Here is a 27912-nt window from a genome sequence, read left to right on the forward strand (position 1 = left end):
GCTTATAAAAAAGGCTTCATGCAGCATTCAGCTACCTTGCTCTTCTACTCTTCTGCCATGTGAGGACGTAGTGTTCCTCCCCTCTAGAGGATGCAGCCCTCACCAGACTACCAAACCTGCTGGTGCCTTGATCTTGGACTTCCCAGCCTCCAGAACTATGAGACAAGAAAGTTTTGTCCTTATAAGTCTCTCCATCTCAGGCATTCTATTATAACAACACAAATGGACTAAGGCACTAGTCGTTCTTAGGTTTTAAACTCTTGAGGACAGAAATATTAATGTTATAGTATATCTCCCTTTCCTACTCCTCCTCCTTGGACTAATTTTTAAATTTGAAGATGTGCTTTATGGCATTAATTACATATTTATAAAGATTGCACAGCTTCAAAGACTTGATGGACTCAATCCTTTCCATACGGCATATATGTGACGGTCAATCTTTGACTTGATGTAACCTGTACTACAGTGCAAACACTTACTCTACATTAAGTAGTAACCAAAATTGTGGTGTTTGCATTTTGCCTGTTACACTTTAAAATTCAGCTTAACAGGTCTATTTCCTGTGCTTCTAATTCTACTCTTTTTTTTTTGAGATAATTATACACGACTTCATGGATTCTGTCGATTCCATTTAATCCACACAAACAGATTTTCCTCCAATGATGTAAAATCCTAATGCAAGTACACAAGGAGCATTTCAAAAAAGAAAGTAAAGCCAGTAGAATAATAGCAAGTGAAGGCAAAAAAGCTAATCCCTTTAGGAGATGAGTTTTGGTCTTTTCACTGACTTTGAAATAGGGCAGTGACCTTTATACCTGAAAAGTGTTTTACCTCCTGAAAAATCTCCTTATGTCACTACACCAGTTATGCCCAACTGGATAACATTTGTATGCTGTTTCCTAACTTCAGTGGACCAGCAAATTGAAGTCATAACAAAAATAATACCCTTATTTTGAGTTTTCTGATTCAAAGAGAGAATGCTTGACACAAGAAAATCTCAATCTTTCAATTGGACAATCAGCATTGAGAACAAATGAAATGTTTTTTCTTGCCAAATGACTAATAGATAATAAACTGAACCACTATCAGGGCAGGTTAGGGAAAACAATCAAATTTTAAACTTAAAAATTAATTCATGTTACACTGTTTTTCATCAAATCAGCCTTCACAAGAACTGTCTTCACGGGAATACTGTTGTGTAAAAACACGGTAGGAACTCTGGATTTGTTTTTAATGATACTGTTAGAGACACAATTCATACAATTTAAAGGAAAATATTCTTGTACATAAAAACTAGGCAATTCAGCTTCTTTTTAAAACTCAATGAATTGTGAAATATAAACCTAAAACTTATATTGCACAGGTTTTCTGGATTTTCAAACTTGCTGAGTGCAAAATGCTCTGTTATCTCTTGGTGCCTGGGGAAGACCAGGACAAGAGGCCACACAGTGCAGGACACAAGACTGTGCCGGCCAGAACACCCATTCCAAAGTCTCAGTGCTGTATTTACCACTCTCTCATTGCATATCTTTAATTCTGGGCTTCCCCTGCACACTTTTTGCACAGAAAGTGGATACACAATGGATGCTTTTATCCTGTTTATACTGCTGCATGTTTCTTTTTAGGATGGCTTTTCTACATTTAAATCTAATCTTACTATGGAGGAAATATTAATAGCAGAAACGAAGAACTCAGGAAATGTTCTCCTTCTCTTTCTGAGAGCCCAGTTTTCCAGATTCAATGGTCTACCAAGCTCTAGTATCTTTTGTCAAAAACTTTCTCACAATAGACATAGCTCACGGTGAAGTAGGTAGAACTTTGGTTATTTCTATGGTGGGGAGTGGATTAATGTTCAGCTGCACATCACACAGCAGGATAGAGGTAGAGTCAGAATTAGAACTCAAGACTTTTGGCAGGGGGTAAATAGTCCATTATTCTAATTAAACAAAATTAGTGTTTTTGCCTAAAAATTAATTTTCTTGTACCCATTTTCAGAAAATCAAATTTCATCTTCTAGTCTATTCCATTCTCTTTTCAAAGAATAATATAGGTATTTCTATAAATAGTAATAGTGTTTACTATCCTTCCAGTTTTATAATTTACCCTAGAGACCCCTTAAAAATGATTTTAGGCTGGATGTAGTGGCTCACACCTGTAATCCTAGCACTCTGAGAGGCTGAGGTGGGTGGAGCACTTGAGGTCAGGAGTTCAAGACCAGCCTGGCCAACATGGTAAAACCCCGTCTCTTCTAAAAATACAAAAATTAGCCAGGCATGGATGATGGGCACCTGTAATCCCAGCTACTCGGAAGGCTGAGGCAGGAAAATTGCTTGAACCTGGGAGGTGGAGGTTGCAGTGAGCCGAGATCTCACCACTGCACTCAAGCCTGGGCAACAGAGTGAGACTCCATTTCAAAAAAAAAAAGAAAAAAAAAAGATTTTAAGATGAATAATCTTCGAAATCCATTCCCTGTTAGTAAAGATGCAGGCAGATGGTTGCTGTTTTACTATCAGCATTGAGAATTGTAAATTTTTATTCTTTGTTAGTTTAAGAGAAGGAAAATGGTATTTGTACATTAGCATACGTTTATCACTAAAAGGTCTGAAAATTTTAAATATGCATGTTAGCCATTTGAATTTTCTCTTCTGTGACGTGCCTATTCAAATCTTTTGCTGATTTTTCTACAGGGCTCTGGATGTTTTCCTTACAAATTTGTTTGAGTTCTTGGGATATTAAGAAGATCAATCTTTTGTGAGTTATAATCGAAAAAACATTTTTCCTAGTGTGCCCTTCACTTTTTTGTTTATAATCTTTCTGATGTCATACAGAGGTTTTAAATTGTATGTGGCCAGATTATTTGCATTTTTGCTTGGAGATTTCTTCGCTTTTATATGAGAAAGTCCTTTCTGACACAAACATTAAATTCATGGTCATGTATCTCCTATTCTGGTGTTTTATATATTCATTTTCTGGATTAACTGTCATTGAGTTCTGTAAGGCCTGGGTTGAACTCATGCTTTGATTTCTAGGAAAGACCAGAGCTCTGGGAATCCTGAGCCCAGTTAGAAGACAATAGACTCAGAACCAGAGCTGGGAGTAGGTCTTGGGCAGAGGGTAGAAAAAAGACTTCCTGAGTCTCATATGTGGCCAATATGGCTTACAATTAGATAAGAATGGTTTCCTTGGTGGAATTATGGGTTGATTTGAATGAATATGAGTTTATTATGTTATCAGGGGGTGGGGGAGTCCATAACATATAAAGTTACTTTGAAATCCCAATGGCTTGCATATGGCTGTGGACTACCTCTGTGCCAGAGTGGGCAGGGTTTGTGCATCATTATAACCCAAGATGTGGTTTTGCTTGGAGACTAGAAATGAGATGGTGGGAAAAGGAAGCAGCAGGAGTGGGTGGGGTGATATTTTTCCTCCTTGTGAGAGTGAAGATGGGTGAGTGTTGACTGAAAATGAAGGAAGCCTTTGTTTTGTGTTTTTTTTTTTTTGAGTTGGAATCTCGCTCTGTCGCCCAAGCTGGAGTGCAGTGGCATGATCTCGGCTCACTACAAGCTTCACTTCCCGGGTTCATGCCATTCTCCTGCCTCAACCTCCCTAGTAGCTGGAACTACAGGTGCCTGCCACCATGCCTGTCTAATTTTTTTGTATGTTTTTTAGTAGAGATGGGGTTTCACCGTGTTAGCCAGGATGGTCTCGATCTCCTGACCTCGTGATCCACCTGCCTCGGCCTCCCAAAGTGCTGGGATTACAGGTGTGAGTCACCGTGCCTGGCCATGAAGGAAGCCTTTGAAAGGAAGAAAGAAAGGAGAAATTGGGGCTTTGCAAGTATTCTAGAATAGAATTCTTATACACATTTATTATTCTAGAACAGAATTCTTACATACATTTATTATTCTAGAATAGAATTCTTACATACGGTTATTGAGTGAAGATTCCAAATCAAAGACTCTAATTAATACTTCTTTTATAGCATAAAACAAACAAAACCAGAAAAGTTTGCAAAAGTCCTAAATCTCCTTACAGTTCTAATTTTTTTTTTTGTTGCCTGATGGTTGACTGATACCAATTTATTATTAATGACACCTCATACATTGTAACCTACATGCCAATTTATTTAAAATTGATATGCAGGAAGACATAAACTCTGCAAGGCAGTTTAGTTGACTGAAGCACAAATGTAGATGAGCTGTCTCTGCTCATATAACACTTCCAAAGCAATGATAAAAAACCAGTGACAACTGAAATCAATTCTCTTAGGTGCCAAAGAAAAGAGATACATATTGCAGGATGTGTGAATATATGTCCAGACAGTTTTCTAAAAAAGAGTTTACTATCAATCTTGCTCAAAACTATCTTTTTCCCTCAATATATTAATAACAAAACCTCAACTAGCAAGAACACTCTGAGAGGAAGGCAATCTAGCCAATTTAATTATCTTGTAACACACTTTCCTTGAAAAGTTGTTTTATTTCAATCTTTACTGAGAATCTTCACATTTGACTGTCTTGTGAAGTAGAGAAGAGATCTGCCATTAATGGTTGACCAAAATCTTGCAAATACTATGTGTAGAAGTTTTCTACATTGTGGTAGTAGAATTATGTGTGTCAGAAGAGAGAGAGAGAGACAGAGAGGAGGGGAGAGAGAAAGAGGAGAAAGAGACAGAGAGAGAGAGAGAGAGAGAGAGATTTCCCCATTCTCACTTGCTGCTAGGGTGCAAACATTGGCTTCGGTTCCACTGATTAGAGGCATTTTGACCAGTGGAAGGGGCCATATGAAAACAGGCAGGATTCAGAGCATCCTCTCTGTGCTGATATGGGAGCAGCAGGGGCAGAATCGTTCTGTTTGGGCCACAGAAACTCCCTTAACAGGTCAGCGCTGTGCCTGGTTCTGGGTGAGGTTTTTGGAAGCACAGCTTAGATAAGCTTGTTCCTCTACCTCTTCTTAGGCTTCTGTGAGCTTCCTCAGTATCACTTACTAAATTCCTTCCTGCTTAAATCAATTCCTCTTACTAAGGACTTGATTCAGTACAAGGGGCATGAAATCTGTCTTTGATGAGTGAGGATTAACTAGCTTAAGAGTCATCACTCTGGGTATGAATTTTCATAATGTAGAAATGTTATTATTAATAGCTAATACTTATTGAGCAATCACCATGTACTACTGTGTGCTAATTACATACATTATCTCATGCAATCCTTAAACAAATGAATAAGTAGGTACAACTATTGTCTTCACTTTACTAGTGAGCAGATGGAGGCTTGGATGGTTAGGTGACTTGCTCATGGTCACACAGGAGCACATGGTGATGTCAGGACCTGAATCCTTACAGGTTGGCTCTAGTGCTTGCCCTCTTAAGCACCATGTCACACTGCAGAAAAGACAGAACACTTGGCTCTTTGTAAATTGACCAACTTCATAAAACCAGAGCTGATAACAGTTTATTTCTTTGTGATTTATCAGTTTTTCTTAAAGTACAAAAAAATCTGTTATATAACATGTATAAAGTATTGGATTCTGGATAACTGAGATATTTATTATTGTGAAACATTATAACTACAATTTTTGTGAATTATTTAAAAGCCCCATACAAGTTAGCAAATAGATACACATAACGGTTTTTCTGCAGTAATCAGAGTAAAAAATCATAATTTTTATTTCTGGCACCTGCATGACCAACTCCTTAGTTATGTGACCTTAGACATGTCATTGAAGCTTGGCAATCCTCAGTTTCCTTGTAGAATAGAAACCCCATCATCTATCTGATGTATTTTATAGATAAAATGAATAATAATATAGACTTGCTGCAAGGATTCACATAACAATGTAAAAGTGCCTTACAAAAATGTATACAAGTAACAGCATTATTAATTGTATTGTAATTAACAGTTTACAGAGTGCTTTTGCATATCTTAAACCATTTAAATTCCACCAAAACCCTGAGATAGATAAGAGATATTATCCTCCTTGTACATGAGGGAACTGAAATTTAAAAATTTATGACTTATTCAAGGTCCCACCATGGGTAAAAATTAGAAAGGATCAGAAGCTACACATTTAACTTGCAACTTTACCCCCCACAAAAAAATCTTTTATCAATAGCATCTATTTTTTTATTTTATTTTTTGAGACAAGGTCTTGCTTGCTCTGTTGCCCAGGCTGGAGTGCAGTGGTGCTATCATTGCTCACTGCAGCTTCAAATCTCCTGGGCTCAAGTGATCCTCCTGCCTCAGCCTCCTGGCTAGCTGGAACTACAGGCACATGCCACCATGCCTGGCTAATTTTTAAATTTTTAGTAGAGACAGGGTTTCGCTATGTTGCCCAGCTGGTCTTGAACGCCTGGCTTCAAGTGATCCTCCTGCTTCAGCCTCCCAAAGTGCTGGGATTACAGGCCCCAAAGTGCTGGGATTACAGGCACATGCCATCATGCCCAGCTAATTTTGTTTATTTTTTGTAGAGACACAGTCTCATTATGTTGCCCAGCCTACTAGCATCTAGTCTTATTATTTTAATAATTTTCCTAGGATTATGGCATAGTTTGTATCACATGTTTATTCTAATATGGCACTAGATGAAAGTAGGCCCACTCACCTTTTTGACTTCATACTTAATGGCAAGTTTCACACGACTTAATGAAGCTTTGTGCCTGTGTACCTCCAGAGGCTCTGCTGATTCCAGATCTCCATTCAGAATGGCTTCTACCTCTTCTGAGTCTCGGCAGAGATCCAGCACACCCACTACAAAGTCTTTGCATTGCATGGAGAGCTTCCGATAGTCATTCTAAGAACAAGAGGTTTAGTGTTTTCACACAAATAATTTGCTTTTATTCAATGGAAAGTATTTGGGTGAATTAGAAAAAGGAATCCCTTCTTTTGGGGGTAGAAAGCTGCAGCCTACCTGGATGCAAGGCTTGTTGAGCTGAATACAGGCTGGATTTGCACCCACCCAACCCTTTAGCCAGGTTTCCTTCTGCTGCAACCAGCCCAACCAACCGAGATAGTTCTGAAAATGGCATGATCATAATCTCACTTATATGTGGAATCTAAAAAAGTCAAACTCAGAGAATAGAAAAGTGGCTACCAGAGGCAGGGGGTGGGAGTAGGAGGTAGGGTGAAGTAGAGATGGAATGAGGAGATATTGGTCAAAGTGAACAAAGTTTCATTCAGACAGGAGAAATAAGTGTTTGAGATCTATCTGCACGGCACAGTGACTATAGCTTTAATACTGTACTATATACTTCAAAATTGATGAGTAAATTTCAAATGTCTCACTACCACAAAAAGTAACGTGAGGTGACAGATATGTTAATTAGCTTGATTTAATCATTTCACATTGTATACATATATCGAAGCATCCCATGGTACCCCATAAATATATACAATAATTATTTGTCAATTAAAAAATTTAAAAAGCATTTACTCAAAAAAGTATATGCTGAAAGACCAAAGGATCAAAGAGTTTTCTCTCTTTTGTACAAAAAATAGTTCTTGTAAAGCCAAAACAAGACCATTTCTACATTGGAAATTTTTATATAATGGCAATTTTTCTAAAATGGCAATCTGATGTAGAAGATCAACTATATGTGATATGAAAGTTGTCAAAACTAAGTCAACTGTGTTAAAAACAACACAAAACAAAAAAACCCTGACTAATAGAGTCAGAGAAGGCCATGAAGGGAGGATTCTCACACAAAAAACTATCACAAAAGACTGCAAAAACCATAACCTTGTGTAAAGGCCATGGCAACGTTACATAAAAAATACCTCTGTGAGGACATCTGCCCAGCAACTGCCTGTACAACTTTGGACTGGCTCCGCCTTTGTTATTGTTCCTGGAGTGTAGCCCTCCTCACTTTTCCTTTAAAAACCTTGTCTTTCTTTACCTCCCTGAATACATACATAGTTTACCATGTCACTTGTATTTCCACTGCAATGTTATAGTCCCAAATAAATATGATTTTCTATTTTTTCGTTTTCTTTTTTTTTTTTTTTACATGGAGTCTTGCTCTGTCACCCAGGCTGGAGTAAGGTGGCATGATCTTGCTCACTGCAACCTCCGCCTCCCGGGTTCAAGCAATTCTCCTGCCTCGGCCTCCCGAGTAGCTGGGATTACAGGCATGTGCCACCACACCCGGCTATCTTTTCTATTTTCAGTAGAGATGGGGTTTCACCATATTGGCCAGACTGGTCTTGAACTCCTGACCTCAAATGATCCACCCACCTGGGCCTCCCAAAGTGCTGGGATTACAGGCATGAGTCACCGCACCCGGCCTCATTTTCTTTTAGAGAACCTCTCTCTCTGTTATTTAGGTTGACAGTGAAAAATTACTTGTCCAGTTCATTATCCCTTGCCTTACTGGAGACATTGCTTCTCAAAGTGTAGTCCTCAGACCAGCAGCATCAGCAGCACCTGGGCATGTGTTAGAAATGCAAATTCTCAGACCCCAGCCCACATGTCCTGATTTAGAAACTGAGGAAGGGCCCAGCAATCTGTGTGTTTTCACACACCCTCCAGATGATTCTGATACATGTTATGTTTGAGAATAACTGGTTTATAGCGAATGTAGAAAAGTAGATGGATACCCACCTGTATACAGAGGGTTTTTTGTTTGTTTGTTTGTTTGTCTGAAGGGCATATTATTGTGCCCTGCAGAACTAGAAGAAGAGAAATATATCATTGTATGTAACTGAATTCTCAAGGGTTACAGAATTCAGTACCTGAGAGAAAAATTTCCAGGCCACTGGAACTAACACCTTGCTAAAAATAATCCAGGAATCTTTAATTTCATTTGCATATTTATACACTGCCGTGAACTGCCATGAGGAAGTCAGTTGGTAGCATTCCTTGTTGCCTTCTGAATGGAGCTTTATTTCTAGTCCATTTGTTCTAATGAAGGTGTCAATGACCATCTCCTGAGAAAGTGTCTCATTTTTGGAGACCCCAGTTCTACTTTTATGACTTTCACTAAAATTCTAGCCTATTAGGAGAGCTAACCAGATAATAATCTAATGTGAAACACTTGAGGAAAACAGAATTCCCCATTGTAACATGTCTTGAGACACTGTATGTGTCTATATAACTAAGTAATATTTGGCACAGCAGAATTACTGGGCTTTCAAAAATCATACTTTAAAAAAAAGATGTGAAAAATTCCAATTTTTTTTCCTTTAAATAATTAATGTGATTTGATGGGCAAAACCACGTCATCAGCTAAAATAAACAAGAAGAAGAGAGACTGTTTAAAGGCTACACAGATTAGAATAGTTTCCATTTCAGATATGAGAAATTCAGATAAAGAACAGTTACAGTTAATCCTTTTCCCCTCATAAGGGAACAGATAAAATGAATAAAACTTCAATCTTTAGTTTCCATTCAAGTTGGTACCATGCAACTGATAAAATTAATAAAATGTTCAGTCTCTGGTTTCTGTGCAGAGTGTCAGTTAAATATCCATCTGCTTTCCATTCCTGAAAGACTAATGAAATATTTTATTATAGCATCCAGAAGAAGTATTAAATCCATGCCCGTTTCCATATAAAGCTTCCCTTTTAATACAATTTTTTTTAGATGAAATTTCCTCATGTTATTCTTCAGTTCAGACTGTTCTGTAAGATTTGGTACAACATAGGGTGGTCATTTCTCCATTGATCAGAAATAAATAGAGGCTACTTTCCATGCTTTGAAGAAAACTTAGTACCCACATCTGCAGTAATACCTAAATAATGACTCATTACCTATAAAATTATAGTCTATAAACTGTTTAGTTTTAAGGAAAGCTTTTTTTCACATCCACTGAAAGATCAATAAAGATAAAAAAACTGATAATCAAACATGTTGCAAGGACAGCACTATTTGTTTTTATAACAATTTAAACATTTCCCACTTGAAGAAGTCTGTTGCCAGAGTGCAGAAAATAATCAGAGCTGGAGATAATGGTGATTTCTTTTGTTATAGTCATTGGATACCATTTTTTAAACCTATGCAGAGCTCCATGGGAAAGATGGAGAACTCCAGCTAAGAACAGCCTCTCTTCAGCTGCAAAAGCAACCATCTATGTAAAGTCCGCATTGGCTGTTAATTCCACCATGTTACTTCACAGATCAGACCATTTGTCTGGTCTACATTTACTAATAATTTTATCTTAAGTTAGTTTTGCATAATGGTCTTTAATATACCACTCATCCATTACCACAGCCCTCCACAGTTAGCTGGTGGACCTACTGCACACCTTACAGAGCAGAACTTAAAACCCTAAGGATCTGCTCAAGCCAGAGGAAGAACAATGAAGTTCAGTCTTCATCACAATCTATCTACAGGTTCTGCACACTCCTTTTAATGTATATGTTTAATTATCATTCTAATCCTTTTTTATCCTGAAGAGGAAAACTGAAATTCAACTCTTAACAGGCTTGGTTCTGTCAGGCCCTTTCCCTAATAACAAAAGAGGCAAGTTATCATAGTGATTCAAAGCATAGAGTCTGAAGCCAGACTTCCTGGGCTCAAATACTGCTTTACCACCTACTAGCTGTGTGATATTGCGGAATTCACTTTACCTCTCTGACATGAATAATCCTACCCATATTGGTACCATGAGGATTAAATGCTTAGAATGTGTTTGGTACAAATTAGGTGCTAAGAAGTGCTTCAATATTACCAGGTACATTATATTAGATATACTACCTATGACTGGGACTCAAGACACTCAAATCTAGGCTTAACATATGAAATGTTGCCTATAGCCTTTGTTTTCTCTTTTACAACATGAAAGGTGATTCCTAGAGTATTTTCCTGCTATAAAATGTCATCTTGCTTTTGGATTACATTCATTTCTTTTCTTCCTTACAGCTGTAGGGTGATATAAGGTAAAATTGTTTTTTTACTTTAAGGAGAGGAAAACTGAGGCACAGGGAAGCAAATGCCTCTCCCCACTTCTTTATTTTTACAAAAAAGGTGCGTCATTGACTCAGTCAGAACTAGAAAATTTCAATTTGCGTTCTCACAGCTTAATAAATGACTGGCTTCCTTGCCACTGACATTTTGGAGGATTAGACCAAGAGTCTATCCTTCCAATATTCTGTTTCTCAGAATAGCTTCAAACAGCATTTGCACATCCAAAATATTTCTTTAATAACCTGTCACCGAGCTATCCTCCATTAATTTATCTAAATCTGTATCCTAGAATATTTGACCTCTTAGGGTATTGACCTTTGCATGTTTTCAGCACCATGCCTACTGTATTCCTCAAAGAAATGTGAAAACTGCAGAGTGGCTGAGAATCTTCTCTGAAGAATCTAAATAATGGCAATTTCAGGGGTGAGATACTAGATATTATAGGCCATTGGTAAGATAAAATAAATATAGGTGTCTTAAAAGGAAAAAAAATCACCTCTTTTTCACTAGGAAACTATTTTTTTTTTATTTCAAGGCTAATACTTTGAGCTAAAAGTCCCCATGGGAAGAGTATAGTGAACACCATGGAACAGGGCAAATTAGGTTACCTGCTTGTCTCAGAAATGAGCTTCACTTTCGCTGCCCTTTCAGAGCTCAGAGTCTCTGGGTCAGGGCTATGAAAGCAGTATTTTCTCTGTCTGTCTAAAGCCCTGACAGATGGACATGAACATGGGATAAGAGGGGAGAAAGGTGAAAGAAAGGCAGATAAGAAAGGAATAACAAGGACAGGTAAAAATGAGAAAGAAAAGGCACATTGAGTTAGGGGAGAGAGACATGAAGTCCTTGGAGACTATAATTTCTAAAGAACTGTCCTGATTTTGGCTCAGAGAGGGCTATCTTGCTACACAAGCACTTTCCATATAATCCAGAAAACAGAACTGGGAGATTTAGATGATTTTTGCTTATCCTTATAGATATTTGGCAGCTTTATAGATATTCTCTAGAATTCAACTGTGTTTTCTCTCTTTTTGCCTCTTTATTTGTGATATTTCCCCAACCCTGAAAGGTTATAGAGGTGACTCTAAGTCAGAATAAGAGAGATTCTAAGCATTGCCAATATGGACTTAGCCAGCTTCAGGGTAAAACTATGAATAACAAATTCTCTTACCATGGTTGCACTGAGCTGACGACTCTGGGTGGAATTGCAAATGTCACCATCTTTAGTAAATTACTAAAACACGATCTTAGAAAATATTCCCTTTTATAGACTCTCTTGCAGACTTTCAGTATATATCAAGAAAAATGTGTAAAAACAAGATTTGTGTGGCGTTTGAAATAGTGGCAAATAAATATGTTTAGAATTATGTTTTAATTACTGTTTCAAAATAACCAAGTGATATTTACAAGTGCTTTACCTAAATGCTTTTCTACTGTCTCTAAACGGAATTTGGGGTTTTCAACTTGCTCTGAGTTCTATCTAAAAAAAAAAAAAATTATTTTGGGTCCAAGTAAATAAATCTTTTCAAATACCACATAATGAATCTCTTCAAAGGGATTAGATATAAGGTAAGACTTACTTTCTTCTTTCTATTTTCCCTTTTTTGGAAAATTTTTACAATAAATGTGTGTAGCTTTTACATCAGAAAAAAATTTTAATGGATTAACAAAATTATAGTAAGTCCAGATCTCCACTGGGACACAATGAGCATTGATGGATATCCAGGGAATTTTGTGTGTATGGAAAAGGGATGGGACCACTTTCCCACCATTTTCTTGCAACACTGGGGCAAAGTATATTTTCTGTAACCTGAATTATATTGCTAGTTGCATTTGTGTAAATCTCACTAACTATAAAAACCATATTCAGATGTGAAAGAATAATCACTTTTTCTGTGATCTGACACCATAACACTAAACTAAAAAGATTAACTTAGCATCTAGAAAATAACTCAAGGAATTGATGTCTACAATCATCTTTTTAGATGGGAAATGGGAGGCAAGAACCTGCCAAAAACAGTCTAAATGATATTGATCAGAACTATGAAATAACCAGATTTAGTAGCTAGAATCAATCAAAACGCATAGGAGGAGGTAGCAACTGATTAAAAAATAAAATGATCTGTCATTAATATATAATTTTTATACAAATAAATAATACTGCTTGATTGAAAATAATGTCCAGGAAAAAAAGTTCACTCATTAAAAAAATCCCTTAAAGCAAATCACTTTGCTGTCCTCATATTTCTAGATTGAACTGATATCTACGGCTCACCACTCTGAATATACATTTGTGGAATTCAGGGAGAGGCATTTTATCATATCAGTGAAGTGACTTTAATAGTAGTTTTTATTGGTCTTTTGACTTTTGATTCTAAAGGGATACACAAATGCTTGGGCCAAGGAACAGTGCATTCAAAACTAACACTACCGTGGAGATGGAACGGGAGCTTGCTCCGTCCAATCCACCACAGACCTAGTATTGCAGGACCTCCAGACACGGTACCCTCCCTCCAGACACGGTACCCTCTCTCAGGGGAAATAAAGCAAATTAATATTACTTACGTGCTACCACACAACTAACTACAAAACAGGAGGAAGGATTTGGAAGACAAAAAGTCACACCCAAACCCTCCTTTTAGCAAAAAGGGGAGAAATCTTGAGTTTTATTTAATGTTTACCCAGAACACAGAGCGGCACCATAATTATAGCTCTCTGATCCAGAATACTGGATCCCCAAGCGAATTTGTCACAGCACCATCATTGAGAGGCAGAAAGAAAACATCAGATGAGGTCTGAATGACACTCTCAGTCCCTCGTGATTTCACATTCACTGGGCAAAACCGAATGTGGAGCGAACGGTGGCAAAGCGGGCCAGGCAGCAGCGGGGAAGTGGGTGAGCACGCAGAGCAGCCGGGGTAGAGCGCAAAGCTTACCTTGAACTCCTTCTCTATGTTGGCCAGCTTGGCCAGCTCGTTGCTGAGCTCTAGGGCCGTAAGCACCGGGTCCTCGCTGGACAATGAGAGGTAGGCCGGGCTGGCCAGCCCCTTGTAGGCATTGATCCTCGAGCGTGAGTGGCTGAAGGAGTCGTGCCTCTGCTTCTCCGTGCAGTCCCCGCACTTGCAGAAATAGTCGTGCGGCCGCTCGATCCTGGCACCCTTCATCAGCAGCATGTGCACCACTTCGTATTTCTGGCAGTGCGCCGCCAGGATGATGGGGGTGATGTCCGGCGAGAAGCGCGTGCCGTCCTCGTCGTAAGCGTAGAAGTCGTCGTCCTGCAGCTCCTGCTCGCAGGGGCTCAGAGTGAGGCGCTTGCTGGCCGCGAAGCCAGGGTGGTTGAGGATGGCCTCTACGATGCGCACGTAGCCCTTGCTGATGGCGAGCAGCAGGGCGTCGCCAATACGCGCCAGGTTCTCCTTCTTGAGCAGCAGCTCGGTCACCTCCAGGTGCTCGTTGCCCACAGCCAGCTGCAGCGCGTTCTGGCCCATGTAGTCCACGCAGTTGACGTTCAGCGTCTTGGACTCCTCCAGCATCTTGCGCACCACTGGGATGTTGCCGTACTCGGCGGCGTCGAGGAAGCGCTCCTCCTCGGCGGTGAGGCTGGTGCCGCGGTCATTGAACATGAAGGCCGGGCCCCTGACAGCCTGGCGCCGGCCCTTCTCCCGCATCACCGTCATGCGTCTCAGGGATGGGCTTCCCTCCATGGACCTAATCAGTAGCAACGATAAAACAACTGTAGAATATTAGGGCATATTCCTTCCTTTCACATGTCAGGGCCCTTTCTGGAATACACACTACCCACTGCAAACCTCTGGCTGCAGGGGCCGGCTCAGTTGGTAGAGATACCGTTGCTAACTACTTGCCTGAAATGACACCTGTGATCTAACCCTGGCTGCTAGATCCCAGAAGGGAGCCGGTAGCCCTTCAGAACAAAAGCTCCTGTTCTCTAGAAAATGATATTCAGATGGAATAATAATAAAAATTTCCATATACCCATGCCTTCCTTGTGACCCTAGTAAAGATGGAACTCATCGTACCTTCCGCTCTTAAAAGTCTTGGACATTGAGGCTTGCAGGTACTTGACATTCAAGTACTAGGCTTGAAGGCTAAGGGAAGTTAATTTTTTAAAGAATGAGGTCAAAACACTCCTGCCAAGTCATTGCATCCTTTTAACTAAATAAAATCATTGACCCTCAGCCCCCTAAAAAAGCACAGGATTTAGGCCAAGTATCATGTTGCAGGATCTTAGTTTCATCTTTTTCTCTTTATTTTAAAATTTTTGTTTATTTAAATACTTTTTTAGAGACAGGGTCTCTGTGGCCCAAGCTAGAGTACAGTGGCAAGATCACAGGTGCAGCCCTGAACTCTTAGGCTCAAGCAATCCTCCACCTCAGCCTCCCAAGTAGCTAGGACTACAGGCACATGCCACTTGCCCCCACACCCTCCACCTTATGCATTTCTCTTAAGGGGATTCACCCATCCCCAAGTTATAGGATTTATCTTTTCAAAGATGCAGACAAGATTCAGCAATTATAAAATTTGAGCATCAACCTAGATTGATTTTATTGAAAACAACTGTGCCTTTGTAATAAGAATTATTTAATTACTAGTATTATATATTTGCCTCTTGGAACTGAAAGGATAAGCTTTGATTATGGTTTAAAAATCACTAGAATTACTTTGTGAGTAAAGCAACTGGGCACTAATTGTACATCCAGATCAATGCGCACTGAAATCCTAACACAACCACATTAGTTGAGATTTATTTAGCTGCATTATCAAAGTTATGTCAATTGATGTCTACAGTGATTTGAGTTCACATCTTAATTTCTATGATGTTAGGTAAATAATTTCATTTCCTTGTGCATCCTTATGCCAGGTATAAAATCGAATTTTATAAAGTTCTCAGATTTTCCTCATGAATAAAAAGCTTTTTCAGAAATTCAGAGTCTCTGAAAAACAATGCTAAATAAACACTTTTAACATCGTGACTATCTATAATCTTTCAATAATCTGTACAATATTTTGGTGGCTATTAAAATATTGCACAAATATTGTATAAATCTGTATCTTACCTTACCCAGTTCCAATGTTCAAGATAATTTCCTTTTAAAAATCTGTGATTTTTGGTGGGATGAATTGTACCAAAAAGTACCAGATAAAGCTTTTTCCACATTACTGACTTTTGAAGCAAATAAGTCAAAGTTAAAAGTGAATGGCTAGAAAAGAAAATGCTTTATTTCTAGAATATATATTCCAGAAATACCTCCTACCATTGAAAAAACTGTATTCATGGAGTCAGGAGTTGAAAATTAACTAGAAAGGACACTGGCTTCCCTGGGTGCCTGGGGTGGATGACTAAATTGTGAAGCTTCCCTGGCAAGAGGAATCAGAGGCAGCTACCAGTGTCCACTCTGTTTTCAGCTCTGAGGGCCCCAAACAGAGAGAGGAGCACAGAAGCCACTGGCAGAAGGTCTCCCAGATAGGGACTAAGGCAAATGTGGCCGGGCAAGCCTGACTCTATAGAGGTATGGCAACTAAAGGGGTCCCCAGAGAGGCTTGTTGACTTATGCAAGGACACAGTGCTGTGACTGGCACCCAATTCTAATGGCTTAACTAGTGTCAAGTGATCAACTTTTAAAAATTAAATAAACATATTTGTTTTATATACACATATGTGTTTGTAGCAATTTCTAGAAATCAACACATGAAGGTTTTGAAGTTATATCTGGACTGGGACTAAGAAGTCATAGAGGAAGGGGGACTTTCACTTTTCACTTATACCCTCTTGCATATTTTGAATAGTTTTAACCACAGTGCGAATCTCTTTATTAAACATAAAATTAATGTTTTAAATTTTTATTAAAAATTTTATTTTTAATTCCTTAGTTGACAAAAATGTTAAAATGTAAGTATTTATTAGAAACCATTATATTATAATTTTTCTGAAGTGAAATAAATGTCCTGTGTTTGGCTGTTATGAGTAGGGTATGATGTGTAGGGGAGGGTGTGGAGTAGAGTGCATGTGTGGTATGTGTGGGAGACAAGGGAATGGTGCAAGTCTGAGTTGGCGGACATGTGTGGGGGGGGGGTGTGTGTGTGTGTGTGTGTGTGTGTGTGTGTGTTGGTATAACAATGACTTTTAGGTGGACAAGAACTGCATAGAAGAGAACTTTGTTTCAAGACCAAACTCTATGACAAGGATTTTAAACAAATCTTGTAAATATTATAGTAATAAGTATGTTTTATGACTATTAGTGGTACTGACTTCACTGGGTTAATATTTTTATTATTAATCTATGAACTGATATTCTTCAAATGGCTAGAAATTCCATGTTGTATAAAATATTATATGTTGATGAGAGGAAATACATGTGGAGTATATATGTCAGAATTTCAATACTCAGAGGGGTTATCTTTGGGAAAATAAACTCTTATTAAAGTGTCACATCTTGGTGGAAAGGCTTTTAATTTAATGATTGCTATCTACAGGGAAAAATCACTTATAAAAATCCTACTATTTCTCCCAAAAGACACCAGGTTGAAAATATTAGGACATCATTCTTTCATCAATATTTCCTTTGTATTTCTTAGTACTTTAAGTTTTTTCTTAATACTTCTTATTCCTTCAAAAGCTATACCTCCATACTATATATTTGAACTGAAATGTCTGATTTTAGAACAAGTCACATGTCATTTTTGTCTTTAAAACTTCTGACACTGAGAAGTCAGATATCTCAATTAGAACAAATTATACTGTTGTTTCAAAATAAAAGAGCTGACTTAATATCATTCATCTTATGATAAATTCACAAATGGAAGTGTCTTTTTGTTAACTTTCCTTACAGTACTAAGATAAATTTCATTAATCTGAACTGATGGAATGAGTCAATATTCACACCATCCGCAATGCATAAACATAATCTCAGCTGGCCTTGACAATGTATCTCTTCTAGCATGAAAAATAAGGAAGGAATGTGGGTGAATGGGAGAGAATGTTTAACTCTAGTAATGTTAACACTAAAATTATTTTGCCAGGAATTTCCTACCCTCAGATCTTCATCCAATGGGTCATTCAACACTGCGAGATTGCATTCTGCAGGGACTTCTTTCTGGTAAAAGCACTGGAGTACCACTGACCCGCAGATCCATGAGGGCCATGTTTAAGCTCCTCTTGACTAATACAGATAGCTAGTAATATCCAACTGCTATGGTCCAAATTGTGTCCCCACAAAATTCGTATGTTGAAGCCCTAACCTTTAATGTGATAGTATTTGGAGATAGAGCCTTTGGGAGATTATTTTGAAATCATAGGATCATAAAGATGGGGCTCTGATGATGGGATTAGTGCCTTTATAGGACAAGAGGGCTTGCTCCCCTCATCCTGCTACCTCCTACGTAAGGAAACATTGAGAAGGTGGCCACCTATAAGGTACCTCTCCAGAAACCGAACATGCTGGCACCCTGATTTCAGACTTCCAGTCTCCAGAACTGGAATAAAATAAATTTCTCTGTGTGTTTTTTTTTTAAGCCACCCATTCTATGATATTTTGTCATGGCAGCCTGAATGAAGACACTGACAATACATTTTAAGGCAAAACTTTTTTTTCATGCTTTTTGGGATCCTAGAATTTGTCCAAACACTTAAGCAGATGAAAGGCTCTTCTGAGAAATATTGTGGTGGAGCCATAAGGAACCCTCTGCTCTACTCTATTCAGAAGCTAAAATACAAGTAACACTCCTCAGTTTTCCTAACTTTGCTATCAATTCACCTGACCTCCAACGGGGTTTCTCTAAGCGTGACCTGAGTACCACCTGCCTCAAGGTCACTTGGACTGCTTGTTGAAATCAGATTTCTGGGCCCCATTCAGATGAACTAAATCAGAATCTCTCACGGTTGGACCGTGAAATACGCATTTTAGATGAAAGTTCTTTCCAATTCCTGGGAACCTCCAATATAAAAATAATGGAGCATCCTGGATCAAGGACCCCCAACTATGAGGCCTTCAAGCAGTTGTCACTCTGGTCCTGCCAAAAATGAAGTTGAAATAATATGTTTGAGTAGCAGGGGCTAAGGGACAAGTAGCCTCACATTCATTTAGTTTCTCTAAACTTTATTAACTATTTAAAATTTGGTCTCCAGGAAGCTATTTACCTAAACCACAGCACAGCAAGTAGGCAGCCTACAGAAATGCCTTCAGCAGTGACTATTTAATGTCAAGACCTTGCTTTTACGAAGGAGCGATATTTTTAAAAGGTTATTGTATCTTTTCAAACACAATTAAAGAGTTAAAGAGATTGTTCACCATAGTATTCTTTGTACCTTTTATGAGGATTACAGTGCCAAAGTCAACCTAGAATTGCAAATCAAGAAGCCTCTCTCTTCAGATAAGTTTTTGTCTTTTAATCTAATAATAAAAACTGTATAACCCTCACTCCCCTGCCCCCCTCTTAGGGGGACTGCTCAATTGTTATTACTATCTTATTCCAAATTTCTGGCACAGTCTTTCTCCTTTTTTAAATTATTTCTCACACAGATTTAAAACCAAATATCCTATATTCCATGTGTTTTAAACCTGTTTTAAGTTATTTGAGACAGAGTCTTACTCTGTCACCCAGGCTAGAGTGTAGTGGGAGAATCTCGGCTCGCTGCAACTTCTGCCTCCCAGGCTCAAGTGTCTGAATTTATTTAAAAAAAAAAACAACTATTAATAAATACCCTCTCATATATGCCTCTACTGTACACGTTCATAGATAGTACAGTCATGTTTTATTTATCATTATCCACAGAGTTCTACCCAGTGCCCCACAGAAAATAAATATCAATAAATATCTGTTTAGTTGAGTTTCCAAATCTCTTCCTAGATCCCATCCTCTCACCTCACCTCAGGTCCCACATATACTGTAGTCTGTCACCTGGTTACTCTAAAATGCCCCAACTCACCTTCTTCCTTAAAGCAGCTCACACTCCTAACATTTGTATCTCAGGCTGATTATTCAGGTTTAGAAATTTCAAGGTCATCTATGACTCACTGTTTTGATCATGTCAGTCACAAAGTCTTAAAGCTTCTGCTTTGGAATATTTCTTGTACTGAATGCTTCCTTCCAATTCTCATTGCCAGCACCAGCCTCCAGATCTTTATCAACTCACAGCTGGGTTGTTGTAACAGCTTCCCAGCAGAGAAGGCATGAGGGAAGGCAACTAAACTTTTCTGAGCACCTCATATGTATGTAATGTTTTCAATGTACTATCATATTTAATTCTCATAACAATACTACAAAGCAGGTATAATTTTCTCTGTTTCATAGATAACAAAACTGAGCTCAAATGAAATTGCCAAAGGTAACACAAATGGTAAAATAACGAAGAACTGGGATTCAACCTGGAATCTGTCTGACTCTTATTTTCCATTGCCTCCGGCTGTACCTGATTCTCCTCTTTACACATGACAACCATGCCCAGCATCTTGCTGTTCGTAAACTCTGTTTACACCATATCACATTCTCTTTAAAAAAAACAGGAAACCATCAGTAACCCCCTACTGCTCTTTTCATCAGTCGAGACTCATCTGTATGACTTTCAGGGATGGTCACAGCCCACCCCACCCTGCCTAGCTAACCTTCCTTCCCTTGTTCCTCAGATTCATTCTTCATTATCCTGTAAACATATTATTCTGCTATTTCTGTACGGTCAAGGGGTACTCCCGTACTATTAAGGACATTTCTTGAAAATATATTAAGGTGCTCTTCTTTTTTGCCTTTTCAAATACAGGATCTTTGCCCTGGTTGACTCAGGACATCTCTGCCTGGAGGGTGGGTGGTGCAGTATAGAGTTGGGTGGGCGTGTTCAAGGGGAGTTCCAGAAGATACATTTTACAGGAGTGAAAAGAAAAGGATCATGGAGAAGTTCGGATTCTTACTAGCAAAGAATTATGGGATTTTTCTATTTTTACTGAATGGTTTTGAGGATTTTGCAAGCAGAATTTGAGAAAAGGGAAATTGTCTAATGAAAAGATTTTCTCAATTACTTTATTCCTCTAATTCATCCTGAAGGACCCTGTTCATAAAGTGCTCTCATTATGCAGACAAGACAGCTCTCCCACTTTTGACAGCAAAGCCGTGATGCTTACTGTTCTGGGAGGACAAATAAATAACAGAAGGGAAGTAAAAGTCAAGATGTGGATTCAATAAGGTGAGGAAGTACCTTAAGTACTGGTTAAGTAATGGAATGATATGGGAAAAGCAAAGAGCTTTCTTAAGCCACCCTCAGCTCCCCTGCAGTGTGGACCCTGCTATGAGAGCCAGGTAGCCTGCACTAAGGCTTGGGACAGACTGCTGGTGCTGTAAGCTGGATGGAGGATGTTGCAGGTGCTGGGATTTGTAGCAGTGGGAGCTGAGCCGAAACCAAGTACTTGAGGGAGCATATCTGGGTTTCTAACAAAAGAAAGTCAGCCAAGATCCAGTTACTTCTGCTAACAAGCAGTACTCAAGTAGACATAGAACAGTGCCCAGAGACCAGAAGAGTTAGAGGACACTAACTCTTTCCCCCTCCAGGGACACATAAGCTCCCCTCCCGCAAGGGCCAGATGTGACAGAGAAGAGCAGGGGAAAGGGTAGTTCCCGAGAGCCTGAGCAAGTTTATCCAAATAAAAATTTACTTTATAGTATCGAACTAAGATAAAAGAGGTCAGCCTCCCAGCCTCTTTCTGCAGTGTGCTGAATGCTGGTAGACAGACAGGCCACTGAGACTCTGAGCCCTTTTGAAGACTGGGGGACAAGAATCAGGAAGCAAAAGCCCCGTCCACACCGGCTCAAGACATGGGGAGACACCGTCCTAACTGACCAAATCCCTGCAAAATGTAGAGCAAGCCTTCCCTCCTTGTCAATTCACATAACTACTTAATTGCTTAATTGACTTAATTGCTTAATTTATTGATTGCTATTCACTTGTTGAGTGTCTGTGTAGTAAGCAAAAACAAAACAAAATTTAAAACACTAATGTGAACCACAGATTGGGCATTTAATTTTTTCTCTCCTACTCAGAAGGTGGGAGGCTCAGGAGACAGACTTTTGTTACAGGCAGATTACAGAAGCTACACGTTGCTGCCCATCCAAGTTGTGAATGATTTCTTGACCCTTTTTACACCTACCTCTGGGATGTTCCTCTTATGTTTCCCTCTCTGAACATACTGTTATTTCTGCTCTTTGCCAATTCAAATCCTTCTTACCATCAGTGGTCCAGTTTACATTATACTTCTGTATACAGAAGGTCACGTTTCACAGGGCAATGCTGATATGACCCACAAGATTCTGTTCAGTATGAAATGTTGAGTCTTTTGATCCTTTCTAAAGCCATTCCTGACCACTTCAGCCTGAGCTTTTGTAATATAGGTAGTCTACTCATAAATATAGACACTTAATTTTACCTCGTCTCCTTGATTTTTGTCTCCTTGATTATTGTCTCCTGTGACACTCATGTCCTCAGTTCAATTGAGGATAAATGTTTTATGCTCCTTATCCTATGTTTTATTCTTGATATATTATCTCTACTGTACCTAATACAATGTAGTATATGTTCAAAAATACTTGGCAATTGATACTAATTCTGCAGATTAAAAGACTTCAACAGAATGCTACCTCCCTTAAGGTCACTGAGGAGTACAAGACTAGAAGATTAGAGTTCAGAGGTCTTTTTCCTGGCTACTTTATCATGATGCTGCTAGGGAATAAGAAAATGAACAATGGGTTATAAATCCAAGTATAATTATTAAAATGCATGCTGAGCTTATGTGTTGGAACATTTTGGTTCTACAAAGAACAGATTCTAACATGGCTGTTTGGGTTGAATCACAAGCTCCTTAGCATGCTGCAATACACGAGCATTATTAAGGAAGTCACCTCAAAGCCTTTATTGAATGAGGTAAAGATTAACCAACTATTCAACCCATGTAGCAAGGAAGCAAAGTAAGAACACCATCAATGCGAGTTGAGTTAATGAGAATGACATCCAAAATGTTTGGATGGAGCAGTTCACCACATTGAAGAAAGTGACCGTGCTAACCAGCCAGGATCCTGTGCGTCAGTTTGTGAAGGGCAAGAAGAGCAGACGGAGCCACAGAAGATAAGTAGTGAGAAAAGCACAGAGGTGGGGGAAAGTGTTAGAGAACAGCCACCATGTTAGTTACACTATGGAGATGGTGATAATTGGAAATGGTAATGAGGGTGGGAAGCAGCAGGTACTGACAAAAGACAAGAAAGTCAGAGAAGAAAAGTCAAAAAATAGAAAAATCCCATAATCTCCCTGGCAAGCAGGCACCTGTCAGTCAATGTGGCTACCTCTGGAGATATCTGACATCTACACAGTAGGCTTATGTGTATGTGGTTGGAAGGAGGAGACAGAATCTGACAAACAGTCTTAATAATATCATCAAAAACACACATTTTGAACATCTCTTAATATATATTTTTTGGAGGGGAAGAAGTGGAGTGGAGACACTCTGAACCCCAGTAGCCGTTAATTACACCAGCATGCAAGGCTAGAGAAAGCTAGCCCATCAGTTCAACTGTCTAGTTAGAGGGTACATGGCCACAGGAGTCCACAAGTATCTCATACCTACTTCTCAGCCTGCATCTACCTACACATCATAGAGCTCAATAATACATTGTCACAGTAACAACCAAACCAGCAAGATAAGGTGCTTCACTGAAGGAAAGCGCAGATTTCATTTCTAAAGATTCTCATCATTCCCATCGCCTCCCTGACACACACACATAAGAATTTAAAATATAAACATTCCAGCACTTATAAGCCCAGAGAGATATTTAGGTCTCCACAGTAATGAATTCCCTGATAGTTTCTGTTGGTCTGCATTATATTCAGAATTCTTCATGTATAATTTTAATAAAGCTTGGCCAGGCATGGTGGCTCATGCCTGTAATCCCAGTACTTTGGGAGGCAGAGGCAGATGACTCACTTGAAGCCACAAGTTCTAGACCAACTGGGGCAACATAGTGAAACCCCATCTCTACTAAAAATACAAAAATTAGCTGGGCATGGTGGTGCATGCCTGTAGTCCCAGCTACTTGGGAGGCTGAGGCACAAGAATCAAGAACGGCTTGAATCCGGGAGTCGGAAGTTGCAGTGAGCCAAGATTGTGCCGCTGCACTCCAGCCTGGGTGACAGAACGAGACTCTGTCTCAAAAAACAACCAACCAAAAAAAAACTTAAAAACAATGTATTAGATATATGCTAATTTTGGCATTTGCCCTAATGACTGTCAGAAGCAAGAAACTGTTGTGTATTTAAGGCGAGGAACCCTGGTCTATCTCCACTGCTTTATCTCTCATTCTTTTCATGAAAGCATGAGTAGCTCTTTGCCAGATTCCTCAGCAGCTAAAACCAGAAAAGCAAACAGCTACCTAACAGTGCATTGTTCCCTCTAAAAGTACACTGGAGCAGAAGTGAGGACCCTCAGCCATTGCCTACATGACTTCTTGGTAATACTTCTTAAATATATGTGCCCAAGAAAGTATTCAAGCAAATGCCTTCTAGAACTTAGACGTTTATGCTTCTAGGAACTGTGTTTTGTGTATAACTCCATTAAACCAACTACTGTATTGCTTTGCAATTGTCTGTCTTCATGCCTATCTCCCCAATGATATTAAAATGTCCTTAAAGGCAAAGGCTGCCTCTTTTCATCTCCATATGCTTGGCTTTTAGTATATGGTGATGAATATCTATTGGAGGGATGGGTGCACAGATGCACGCATAGTTAAACCACATCACTGAAGACCTAAGGAACAGATAATTTTCCCCCCCTAGATTACAGAATACCCCTGGTCACATATGGTTATGTGTGGAAGAAGCAGTGGTGGAGGGGAATTGAAGTGATTCGTCTATAAAAAAGAATGTCACGAATAATATAAATTAATAATAAGAAATAAAAGTAATGTCAACAATCATTCTTTCAAAGCAAATTTCTGCTTAATAACATTTAATTCTTGGTTACACCACAAAAGTATTTGGTGCATTCTCCATCTCTTGATTTTGATTTTACATAGTTATATTTTATCAGGATAATCTAGAGGCAGACAGGAGATAAATCTTAAAATTAATAACCTTTAATAATTAGTAATTAAAAAAATCTCTAACTCATCTTCACAATGCTTTTTAAAACTAACTTTTATTATTTCAGGAAGACTAGTGACAACGAAATTAAAAGTTATATAAATTCAGTCTATACTTGAACAAGAATTCAGACAAAATGACCTCAAATAATAAAATTAAGGAACTTCTACTGACCCAAGAGAAATTCATATTTAAATACATTAGTCACTATCAATTATATACATATAGTTATTAGAATAAAGGAATCTGGTTTTCTATCATTATCATCCATATCTAAAGTCAAAACAAGTCACGCATTTTCCTTAACAAGTCACGCATTTGTGGACATTTAATTCTCATTTTTTAAAAAGACCTAGGACCAAATCCACATTATCACCTATTATTTGAACAGTGCAAAGAAAATAGTATTTTTAATAGGGTTTTTTTTTTAACTAGATAATTGAAGACAAATATACCTGACCTAAATGCTAAATTAAACACAAAATGCTATTAACAATCCTAATTATTCTCATAAAGCCACTGCTGAGCCCCTCGTGCATAAGTGTGAAGTCAGCCATCCCACAGTCTACATCTGCAGACCCTCTGTATGGGGCCAGACTCCTATGTGTCCACCCGGCACAGCCCACTAACACAGCGCCCCTTCTGGGTGGATGTTATGCAACGCTGAGGGCAGTAGAGGGGAGAGGGTTGAGAAGCAAGACTTCTGGACAAGGAAAGAGCCTCCCCTCCTTAGAAGAATGCCCAGCAGCCATTCATCATTCCTTAGCATCCTCCCTGAAACAGGAAATCTCAATCCTGAGCTAGGAAATTTAAAGGATTCCTTCCTACCAAGGGCACATCAACTCCATAAGGTTTTCTTCCTCCCATTACATTTCCCATGGTGTTTGACTGCCTATTATAAACGGGGGGGTGGGGGAAGGGTGGGGGAGTAAAGGTTTATGGGATATTGTAGGCAAAGGAAAAGTTCAATGTTTAATAACTTTAAGAGAGAGAGGGACAGAAGCATAGACACATTTTCTATCCCAGCACAATAATGAAAAATCCTTAAAATTCTAACTCAGTCCTCAGAAGATGGTCTAGTGATGGACTGGGATCCTCTCACCTCTTTAATATTAATAAAAGGGATAATCATAAATAATATTTGGCAGGGGGTCAATCGTGCTTTGCGATAACCTTTTTTCCTCTTTCCCCTTACTCTTAGACCTCCTATTTAGCTTACCAACTTTCTCAAGTTGATCTGCCATCAGCAGCCAAATTTAAATGATGAATTAATTGGATTTCATAAATAAATTAATACCAGTTAATAGTTTCCTGTATTGCTCCTCCCAAGAGTAAATGCATTTTAAAATTTCTTTGAGGAAGAGAGAAATGCTTAACCAAAGGAGGCTACAGTGCGAACACCACAGTCCCAGAAAGCTGGGGATTTCAGATGGCCTGGGGCTGCTGTGAATTAGATGTCAACCTGCAGCTTCAGTTTCTTAATTTGTAAAATAAGAGACTGGACCAGATGAAATCCTTTCAAATTCAAACATTCTATTATTCTTCAAAATATTCTATATTGTTAAATTTCAGAAGTGTGGTACTAAGATGATTTTAGGTGGGGAATTCAGATGACCTTCTTATCACACAGTGTAAGTTACTATCTACTCCATGTGCCTGATAAGATCAGTTACGAGGAAGAATATTCTTCCTTCTGCCATTCTTGGTTATGTTAAATAATATTGCCAATGTTAGGGCTTAAATAAACACAACACACAATCATAGGGATGTATCATAGGGATGTTCGGTCTCAAGATGGTGGAATAAAGGCCTTTCTCACCCCTTCTCCTTTTCAAAATTACCTCCCTAAACAAGGAGAACAAGGAACTGCAACACAAATTTCATCTTCCATGAAACCAAGAGACATTTGTAACTCCAAGCTACAATATATAACGGTGGAAAGGAGATGAGTTGTTAAAATAGTAAATCATTTAGTGGAGAGAAGGAAGTTCCAACTAGAGTGGCTGTTACAGAAAACAAGCTGATCCACCCAGCTCAATGCCAGAGAATGCCCAGAAATTGAAGGCAAAAAAAAATTCCAGAAAGTAGAGATAAGGCTGGAACCTAAAATGAGGGAATTGGCTGTATAACAAGTGCATAGAAACCCTCCCCCTACATCCCCACCTGCTAATTGATATGGTTAAGTGACAACCCTCCTGCACCCCTATGGGAGATAGGATATAGCATCTCTGGAGATAGAGAAACAGAAATGCTCTAGACGTGGGGATACCAGGCCTACAGGAGGGCAGGAACTAGGAACAGGGGAACTCTTGCCCAGTTCGTCAATACTAACAGCCAGATTTATTATTTCCTAATCTCTTCTCCCCTGAGAAATATCAGGAAAAAAAACCCTGGATCTCTGAAATAAAGAATGCTATAAAAAAGAATACTCATAAGACAAGAAAGAGCTCTTAGAAATTAAAAATATAATCACTAAAATGGAAATAAATTCAGTGAAAGAGTTGGGAGATAGAGACAACGAAATAGAAAAAACACAAAAAGCAAGCATTGGAAAACAGAAGAGAAGAGATATAAAAACTAGGGGATCAGTCAGGAGGTCCAACATCCAGACAATAGAAATTCCAGAAAAAGCAAAGAACAAAAATAGTGGTTAGGAAAACTTCCCAGAACTAAAGGACATAATGTCCAGATGGAAAGTGTTACCCAAGTGTCCAGCTCAGGTGATGATGAAAGCATCCATACCAAGGCACATCTTCAGAAGAGAGCTAATGAAGAGACAATACTAAGAGCTTCCTGAAGCGGGGGGAAAAAAAGACCTCATACAAAGAAAGTTAGAGGGCTCTAGAAGGGATAACTTCAGGAAAACACACACAGACACTGTAGAAGAT

The 27912-nt window shown here is 38.9% G+C and overlaps 1 protein-coding gene across 6 annotated transcripts in view; it reads right to left on the bottom strand.

The window, feature by feature from the left end:
* TRPC3 (transient receptor potential cation channel subfamily C member 3) overlaps positions 1-27912 on the bottom strand; it is a 73688-nt gene that overhangs the window by 40067 nt on the left and 5709 nt on the right. For all 6 annotated transcript variants that reach the window (XM_063664075.1, XM_054486223.2, XM_054486222.2 and 3 more), the window contains exons 2-3: positions 13833-14604; positions 6601-6789 (exon numbers count right to left, since the gene is read on the bottom strand). In XM_063664075.1, the coding sequence (XP_063520145.1) occupies positions 6601-6789; positions 13833-14604 (961 nt within the window). The remainder of the gene's footprint in view (positions 1-6600; positions 6790-13832; positions 14605-27912) is intronic.

Source organism: Pongo pygmaeus, chromosome 3 (assembly GCF_028885625.2).
Source record: "Pongo pygmaeus isolate AG05252 chromosome 3, NHGRI_mPonPyg2-v2.0_pri, whole genome shotgun sequence".
Lineage (NCBI taxonomy): Eukaryota > Metazoa > Chordata > Mammalia > Primates > Hominidae > Pongo > Pongo pygmaeus.